Raw genomic sequence first — 9,162 nt, 5'->3', positions numbered from 1 at the left:
CTGTTACTAAGATACCACAAGACACGGCATGAAAGGAGTGAGATGTGGAGGGGGGGGGCGGAGTGGGGGGGGCTTAGAGAGGTGCTATGTGGTCCTGTAGTGCAAATACTTTAGTTATGTGCAATGCATTCTTTTAATATTTTTTGTTCTATTATGCTACAGCGTAGGGATATTTATTTCACCCCTGATGAAATTTTAAAATCACTTGGAACCTGGAAATTCTCAAAAAAAGTGGTATAAACTCAGAGTCTTTGTATAGTTGGTGATTTTGCACAGGCGACGGTGAATTGAGCACCGGAGGTCTGGAGATGAGCCAGGACAGGAAGAGGAAACCCCAAAGCTACATATTTAGGCATGGCCAAGGTTATTTATAGAACCAGTGTTATTTGGTAAATTCTAAACAGATGAAATATAAGGGGAATTTTACAAATAAATGTAATTTATAACTGATAAATGATATAAACTAATATATAGGCTGTTTTCACACATATCCTTAAGCTATGGCGTCATAATGAAAATAAGAAATAGAACAATATGAATTAAAACATTTCAATTTGTATTTTTTTACATTATGTTTTTTTAACACTGTGGCATTGGCAGTGATGTAATAACTGACACTATGCAACTATACCAACAGAGACTAAACGAATAAAAAGGAGAGCGCCCTCTCCTGGCTGAGTTTCATCTTTACGAACTGTATCCTATTTCTATTAATCGCATGGAATTGATTCAGCCTTATATAATATTATTAATTAATTATTAAGGATAATTTTTGCTCAGGTTTACTTCAGTAACAGTGGAGGGTTGGTAGCAGACAGTGAGAATCGTATAATAAACACTATATATATATATTTTACAGTGTTTCTGACTACATTTCTATGTATATATTTATATATATTTAATTTTCCAACATCATGAAATATATCATTGATCTATACATTGTAGAAGATTGGACGATTAAGGAATCTTTTCATCACTTCCCGACAGCATTGTGAATAATTGTATAGACCTAAGTATGTATTTACTCTGCTTTGATTGGAAGGTGAGCTATGAGGAGGGGATTTAATTTTAGGACCATTACGCTGCTGGTGTGAATCAGAGGGGGGATGCACTTTGAAGGCAAAGTGAAGTTTCTCGGGTGGGGGGACACGCCACATTTCGTCACCGGAAAGCACAAGGTGAAGTCGGGGCCTGTCTGGGGACTGCACAGCTGCAGTCCAGTAAACATGCCTTAACTTTAGGATTCACTATTCCCATCACCCCCCCCCCCCCCCCCCCCCCAGACACGCACACACACAGACTATAAATCAAATTAAGGTAAACACAACTAAAAAGAACTTGTCGCTTCCTCTCGTAATTGTTTTAAGAATGTGTTCATGGGATGACACAGAGAGAGACGTTGAGAAATGTGTGTGTTTTGGAAGTGCAAGCACCCATGCAGGGGAATCCTTGTTTCTGCAGCCTGCTTTGTCCGGAAACAACAAAGGAGGATTTCTGGTATTTGATTTGTTGCCTTCGGGAACCAAGCACAAAATGGTGAAATAAAAATAGAATAGTCAAAAAATAGAACTCGGTAATAGTAGGAATATTCTTGACATTCTTTTGCCAAAAATGGGACCCGAACAACCCGTGACCCTGGAGTTTGTATATGCTATAAGAGGGAAACACATTTTTCATAAACAAAAACTGTTGCTCAGAGTTCAATGTCAAGATAGTCTGCCAAAAGAGTGTAAATGATGGAGTCACAGGTTTCGGAGGAATTTTAAATCCGCCGGCATCCGTGGGTGTCGAGAAACCCCGACGTCATGATCAACAGTGACTGTACGCGACACGGAAGAAGCCCATACATAGAGTGGAGGCACAGGTCCTCCTTTAGCAGTAAATCCCAGTTCAATCATGTCTGACTCACATGTTGCTCTCATGAAGAGGGACCTCCTTCTCCAAACTCCTTTATAAGAACACCAAACTTGCACTTGTTCAGAGTTTGAAGCGAAAAGAAGTTGTTTGCTGAGTATTTTTAATATTTATAATTTATCTATTTTATTTAATATTTTATCCAGCCTTTTTTTTATTTCTTTTTTTTATTTACTCCTTATTTATCTTCTTTCGAGAGTTCCAAATGGTTTCGTTTTCACCAACAACTTTCTCTTACCTGTGCTCTTTCCTCTCTATCATTCTACTTCCGTCCTCTCGGGCGTTTTATCTCCCTGACTCCAACCCCCTTTTGTCCTTTAACAATCAAGTGAGAGAAGTGCATCTCTACACAGGTATTTATACAACTTTTTGTTTTATTCTATTATCATGTACCAAGTAGTATGATACAATGCGTATTGCTGTTTTCTCGTTTTACCTTTTTACTTGTAAAGAACTTTGCTCAACCAGGTTTAATGTGCTGTTTAAATAAACTTGACATTGACAATTACAAATTTAGTCACAGATTTAATGCAATTACGAGATATTGATTCTCCAATGTTGCTCTGAAACGTCTTAACTTCCTCATTATGCTGATTTCTGTCTCCCCGTTTTCTTCGTCTCTCAGATAACCACAGGAGAGGCATGTATCTGCAGATGACCCAGGACGGCAGGGTGTCAGGGAGTGAAGTCCAGACACCTTACAGTGAGTATTAAAGGCAACAGGCAGCAAAGGATCCATTTAGGCCCAGACAATTTAGAGCAGCAGGAGATTCCTGAAGACGACCCATCCATTAATGTTTCTGTGTTTCCAGGTGTGCTGCAGCTGAAATCTGTGAGACCTGGCCACATAGTCATCAATGGACTGTCATCATCCCTGTTCCTCTGCATGGACAGCGACGGCCATCTGAGGGGACAGGTACAGTCAGCTAAGAACAGCTTTGACATCCTGAAGTCATTCTAGCCATTCGCTGACTGAAGTCTATTGTCTCTTTTCAGATGCACCACACGGACGCTGACTGCACCTTCCAGGAGCTGGTGCTGGGAGACGGCTACACCCGCTTCCTGTCCTCGTACCATGGGTTTCCGATGTCTCTGGCATCGAAACGGTCCCCAGATCGACACGCGATCCCCTTCACCCAGTTCCTGCCACTTGCGAACACTCTGACAAGAGAGCGCATGATTGAACGACCACCAAAAAGATCATCGCCTCTTGTGAATTCCTCTTCTGTTTTTTGAGTGTGAGACGGCAATATTGACACAAATGAATTTATAGTTTGTGGGTTTTTTAAAAACTGGAAAATGCATTCCTCTTCAGATCGAGACAATTATAGCCCGACACGTCCCTTCAGGTGTTCTTACTACAGCGTAGACTGACGCTAGAACATAGTCTGCCTAGTAACGTAACACAAGGGAGGGTGCGGGGGGGAGGGAGGTCCAAGCGGGAGAATATGTGTAAGTGTATAAAGGATAAATGAGATGTATGTTCTTAAGCCATAACAGACATGAGATGCACAAATGTGAATAGGTCAGACAATGAGACAATTAGCGAAGTGCTTTATGACAAACTCCTGTTCAAACTAGGGGAAAAAAATAAAAAGATTGAAGCATTTGTGTTAATATGCATGCCAAAATCAACCATGTTAGAGTGAACGCCATGATATCAATCATCTAATGATGTGGAAGCTTGGGTCAGGACTTTGTAAAACGTGTGTATTTTATTTTTAACATTTTGTATGATAACTGCTATTGTATGTATGTATGTATGTATGTACAGTATGTATGTGTGTGTGTGTGTGTGTGTATTAAACTGTACTTTCATTTCATACTTAGTTTGAAGACTGACTGTAATTTCATTTTTAGGTTGACAAAAGGAAATACGTTTTAAATTATGGACATTTAAGATATGCTACTTGTATGTGTACATTTTGAGAAAAAACTAAAACAAATTGTGCTATGATGATTTAAATTCATATTATTGGATAGTAGTGATGATGATTGAATATAATATGATGAACAATAATGATAATGATTGTAAAAGCTGTAAATAAAAAAAAAAAACATACCTGTACAATGCTACTGAAGGAGTTTTTTTTTCCGCGGCTTTCTCTTTCACACTGAGCGCTCACAGGTGAGTAACTGGGCTCTCAGTCGTCTGTGAGCATATGAGCCATTAAAATGTAAATACCGGGTTTATCCTCAAACTGTCAGCTTTGGTAGCTTGAATGCAAAGAGCCAAAGAGCATACTGTTACTAAGATACCACAAGACACGGCATGAAAGGAGTGAGATTAGGAGGGGGGGGGCGGAGGGGGGGGGGGGGGGGGGGGGGGGGGCTTAGAGAGGTGCTATGTGGTCCTGTAGTGCAAATACTTTAGTTATGTGCAATGCATTCTTTTAATATTTTTTGTTCTATTATGCTACAGCGTAGGGATATTTATTTCACCCCTGATGAAATTGCATAATCACTTGAAACATGGAAATTCTCAAAAAGAGTGGTATAAACTCAGTGTCTTTGTATAGTTGGTGATTTTGCACAGGTGACGGTGAATTGAGCACCGGAGGTCTGGAGATGAGCCAGGACAGGAAGAGGAAACCCCAAAGCTACATATTTAGGCATGGCCAAGGTTATTTATAGAACCAGTGTTATTTGGTAAATTCTAAACAGATGAAATATAAGGGGAATTTTACAAATAAATGTAATTTATAACTGATAAATGATATAAACTAATATATAGGCTGTTTTCACACATATCCTTAAGCTATGGCGTCATAATGAAAATAAGAAATAGAACAATATGAATTAAAACATTTCAATTTGTATTTTTTTACATTATGTTTTTTTAACACTGTGGCATTGGCAGTGATGTAATAACTGACACTATGCAACTATACCAACAGAGACTAAACGAATAAAAAGGAGAGCGCCCTCTCCTGGCTGAGTTTCATCTTTACGAACTGTATCCTATTTCTATTAATCACATGGAATTGATTCAGCCTTATATAATATTATTAATTAATTATTAAGGATAATTTTTGCTCAGGTTTACTTCAGTAACAGTGGAGGGTTGGTAGCAGACAGTGAGAATCGTATAATAAACACTATATATATATATATATGTATATATATTTTACAGTGTTTCTGACTACATTTCTATGTATATATTTATATATATTTAATTTTCCAACATCATGAAATATATCATTGATCTATACATTGTAGAAGATTGGACGATTAAGGAATCTTTTCATCACTTCCCGACAGCATTGTGAATAATTGTATAGACCTAAGTATGTATTTACTCTGCTTTGATTGGAAGGTGAGCTATGAGGAGGGGATTTAATTTTAGGACCATTACGCTGCTGGTGTGAATCAGAGGGGGGATGCACTTTGAAGGCAAAGTGAAGTTTCTCGGGTGGGGGGACACGCCACATTTCGTCACCGGAAAGCACAAGGTGAAGTCGGGGCCTGTCTGGGGACTGCACAGCTGCAGTCCAGTAAACATGCCTTAACTTTAGGATTCACTATTCCCATCATCCCCCCCCAGACACACACACACAGACTATAAATCAAATTAAGGTAAACACAACTAAAAAGAACTTGTCGCTTCCTCTCGTAATTGTTTTAAGAATGTGTTCATGGGATGACACAGAGAGAGACGTTGAGAAATGTGTGTGTTTTGGAAGTGCAAGCACCCATGCAGGGGAATCCTTGTTTCTGCAACCTGCTTTGTCCGGAAACAACAAAGGAGGATTTCTGGTATTTGATTTGTTGCCTTCGGGAACCAAGCACAAAATGGTGAAATAAAAATAGAATAGTCAAAAAATAGAACTCGGTAATAGTAGGAATATTCTTGACATTCTTTTGCCAAAAATGGGACCCGAACAACCCGTGACCCTGGAGTTTGTATATGCTATAAGAGGGAAACACATTTTTCATAAACAAAAACTGTTGCTCAGAGTTCAATGTCAAGATAGTCTGCCAAAAGAGTGTAAATGATGGAGTCACAGGTTTCGGAGGAATTTTAAATCCGCCTGCATCCGTGGGTGTCGAGAAACCCCGACGTCATGATCAACAGTGACTGTACGCGACACGGAAGAAGCCCATACATAGAGTGGAGGCACAGGTCCTCCTTTAGCAGTAAATCCCAGTTCAATCATGTCTGACTCACATGTTGCTCTCATGAAGAGGGACCTCCTTCTCCAAACTCCTTTATAAGAACACCAAACTTGCACTTGTTCAGAGTTTGAAGCGAAAATAAGTTGTTTGCTGAGTATTTTTAATATTTATAATTTATCTATTTTATTTAATATTTTATCCAGCCTTTTTTTAATTTCTGTTTTTTATTTACTCCTTATTTATCTTCTTTCGAGAGTTCCCAATGGTTTCGTTTTCACCAACAACTTTCTCTTACCTGTGCTCTTTCCTCTCTATCATTCTACTTCCGTCCTCTCGGGCGTTTTATCTCTCTGACTCCAACCCCCTTTTGTCCTTTAACAATCAAGTGAGAGAAGTGCATCTCTACACAGGTATTTATACAACTTTTTGTTTTATTCTATTATCATGTACGAAGTAGTATGATACAATGCGTATTGCTGTTTTCTCGTTTTACCTTTTTACTTGTAAAGAACTTTGCTCAACCAGGTTTAATGTGCTGTTTAAATAAACTTGACTCTGACAATCACAAATTTAGTCACAGATTTAATGCAATTACGAGATATTGATTCTACAATGTTGCTCTGAAACGTCTTAACTTCCTCATTATGCTGATTTCTGTCTCCCCGTTTTCTTCGTCTCTCAGATAACCACAGGAGAGGCATGTATCTGCAGATGACCCAGGACGGCAGGGTGTCAGGGAGTGAAGTCCAGACACTTTACAGTGAGTATTAAAGGCAACAGGCAGCAAAGGATCCATTTAGGCCCAGACAATTTAGAGCAGCAGGAGATTCCTGAAGACGACCCATCCATTAATGTTTCTGTGTTTCCAGGTGTGCTGCAGCTGAAATCTGTGAGACCTGGCCACATAGTCATCAATGGACTGTCATCATCCCTGTTCCTCTGCATGGACAGCGACGGCCATCTGAGGGGACAGGTACAGTCAGCTAAGAACAGCTTTGACATCCTGAAGTCATTCTAGCCATTCGCTGACTGAAGTCTATTGTCTCTTTTCAGACGCACCACACGGACGCTGACTGCACCTTCCAGGAGCTGGTGCTGGGAGACGGCTACACCCGCTTCCGGTCCTTGCACCATGGGTTTCTGGTGTCTCTGGCATCGAAACGGTCCCCAGATCGACACGTGGTCCCCTTCACCCGGTTCCTGCCACTTGCGAACACTCTGACAAGAGAGCGCGTGATTGAACGACCACCAAAAAGTCAGAGCCGATTCAACGTGGACGCAGATGACCTTCTGGGAATGGGCCGAAACTCTGTGGTCAGTCCTCAGTTCTAAGTGGACAATTAAAGGAATTTACCTGCCTGGGCCTTTTACAACGTTTCCCCTGACCAGGTTGAACCTGCAGACTTGATATTTTTTGATATAAAATGAGCAACATGTGTCTATTTCGACAATATTATATTAAGTTATTTATTTATTGTGCAGATGTTTGGCTTCAGATTCTGAGGGTTTTTTTGGTCTGAGGAAAAATGTTCCGTGTAGCAACATCAACAACGTGACGCTTCTGTTTTTTATAATTTCTCTAGAAGGAAAATCTCAAAATTCCCAGAAAGCTCAGGTTTGTTGAGTTGTATACTCAAGTGTGTTTATCGGACTGGAAAGAAGTTTGGAATGAAAAATCATTATGATATAAATATCACTTTTGTCTGTTTGCAAGTGTCAAGCACAGACACAGGAATTCTGTAAACAAACCAGGAAGGATGTTTTTGTATTCTGAATGAGTAAAAAATCATTTTGAACAAAGTTGACAGCTTTCATGGTGGAGGAGGGAGGAGATGGGCTAATTATTGTGAGAGCAGGAGCGCTCTCTAGTGGACAAATAGTCAGGATGTCACTGTCTGAGGTATTTTTCCTGATCAAACCTCCAATCCTTTTTTTTTATTGCTTTTATGGAATGTATGTAATTTAATACAGTTTAGTTTTTATGTATTTCCCTACATGTATGATGCTCCCATATATTGTCTTAATTTATTCAATTGTCTTTATTAGAAGATGTTAAAGATATGCACTTTTACAAAAAATATTTATCTTCTTTACTAAACAAAAGCGTTTATGGTAGAGGGTTTGTTTACAGTTTAATCAGGTCTTAAAGAACTCGAGGTAAGCAGGTCAATTTATGATTTCTCATTCCGGGAATTAAATTAAATTAAATCAAATTGACCTGACACCTTGGTCTTTGAACTGGAGGTGCCTTTGACCTGAGACTTCCTTCCCTCTTCAACCTATCACGTCCATTTATGTGTTTTTTTTTAAAGCTAACTTCAAAATATAAATTTTTGATAGAACTGAACAGGGAATGTTTCTACATGTATACACATTCATGTAAGTTAACTTTTGTTTTGTTGCCTGTTGATTTATTGTTGTTTTGTTTCCACCTGGTGTGGACGGATTGATTTTCACAAATAAAAGTTCTGACTATAATATCTGCATCTTTATCAAGAGTACATCCATTTGTTTTGCCTCGCTGATCCCATTTTTATCCCCCCAAGAGTTGCCCTCACTGCCTCCTCCCCCTGTCACCGTTGAACTGACATCAGCGACGGCAGCTGAAACCCATTAATGAAGCAGTTAACACTAGGGATGTTACTTTAGGACACGTACCGCTCAAGCTTTGTCCCTGTGATGCTGTGGAAAGTCCTACGTGTTCCAGGGAAACGGAGAGAGCAATGTTAGTGCATGCTACAGCTTACAGCAGCTTAGTATAAAGGTTGCTCGTGGCCGAACAGGAGTGAAACACAAAGCCAGCGTTGTTCTCAGAGATGCAGTAACCGAAGCAATGAAGGATTTTGTGCTATTGTTTCACTCGAGCTTGTTTTAATTCATATCCGGAAACAATAAAGCTTAAACAAAAAGGCATTTTTAAAGGTTTAATTCGTCTCTCTAAATAATTACCACAGGCAATCATAGATAACACAGCTTCTTTTAAGAAAATTAATAAAATATAATCTTTATTAAAAACAATGAGTGCATACTTAAGCAAATAAATAGAGAAGTTCTGCCATTGCAATAAAACCTTTCCCCTTTGGCACAAATACAGACGGTAACACTGTGTCATTAAGTAATGCTACAGTGTCG

General features: G+C 39.3%; 2 protein-coding genes across 2 annotated transcripts; both read left to right on the top strand.

Moving 5' to 3' along the window:
* Nucleotides 1–2,119: 2,119 nt before the first annotated feature.
* Nucleotides 2,120–3,150, top strand: LOC128427277 (fibroblast growth factor 21-like). Its single transcript, XM_053414364.1, has 4 exons — nucleotides 2,120–2,267; nucleotides 2,540–2,617; nucleotides 2,727–2,830; nucleotides 2,911–3,150. Exons 1-4 carry the CDS (start codon nucleotides 2,120–2,122, stop codon nucleotides 3,148–3,150), a joined length of 570 nt encoding a protein of 189 aa, XP_053270339.1.
* Nucleotides 3,151–6,292: 3,142 nt separating this feature from the next.
* On the top strand, nucleotides 6,293–7,362 carry LOC128427276 (fibroblast growth factor 21-like). Its single transcript, XM_053414363.1, has 4 exons — nucleotides 6,293–6,440; nucleotides 6,713–6,790; nucleotides 6,900–7,003; nucleotides 7,084–7,362. The coding sequence occupies exons 1-4, from the start codon at nucleotides 6,293–6,295 to the stop codon at nucleotides 7,360–7,362; spliced, it is 609 nt and encodes a 202-aa protein (XP_053270338.1).
* The last annotated feature ends 1,800 nt before the right edge of the window (nucleotides 7,363–9,162 follow it).

This window comes from Pleuronectes platessa, chromosome 21 (genome assembly GCF_947347685.1).
Source record: "Pleuronectes platessa chromosome 21, fPlePla1.1, whole genome shotgun sequence".
In the NCBI taxonomy this organism is placed as follows: domain Eukaryota; kingdom Metazoa; phylum Chordata; class Actinopteri; order Pleuronectiformes; family Pleuronectidae; genus Pleuronectes; species Pleuronectes platessa.
This window is presented reverse-complemented; position numbering and strand designations above follow the sequence as displayed.

Excerpts from the sequence above, each read along its gene's own strand:
- LOC128427277 (XM_053414364.1), top strand. The coding sequence starts at position 2,120 with ATGGTTTCGTTTTCACCAACAACTTTCTCTTACCTGTGCTCTTTCCTC. Across the intron at positions 2,268-2,539 it reads AGAAGTGCATCTCTACACAG|ATAACCACAGGAGAGGCATG; the intron begins GTATTTATACAA and ends TTCGTCTCTCAG. Across the intron at positions 2,618-2,726 it reads TGAAGTCCAGACACCTTACA|GTGTGCTGCAGCTGAAATCT; the intron begins GTGAGTATTAAA and ends CTGTGTTTCCAG.
- LOC128427276 (XM_053414363.1), top strand. The coding sequence starts at position 6,293 with ATGGTTTCGTTTTCACCAACAACTTTCTCTTACCTGTGCTCTTTCCTC. Across the intron at positions 6,441-6,712 it reads AGAAGTGCATCTCTACACAG|ATAACCACAGGAGAGGCATG; the intron begins GTATTTATACAA and ends TTCGTCTCTCAG. Across the intron at positions 6,791-6,899 it reads TGAAGTCCAGACACTTTACA|GTGTGCTGCAGCTGAAATCT; the intron begins GTGAGTATTAAA and ends CTGTGTTTCCAG.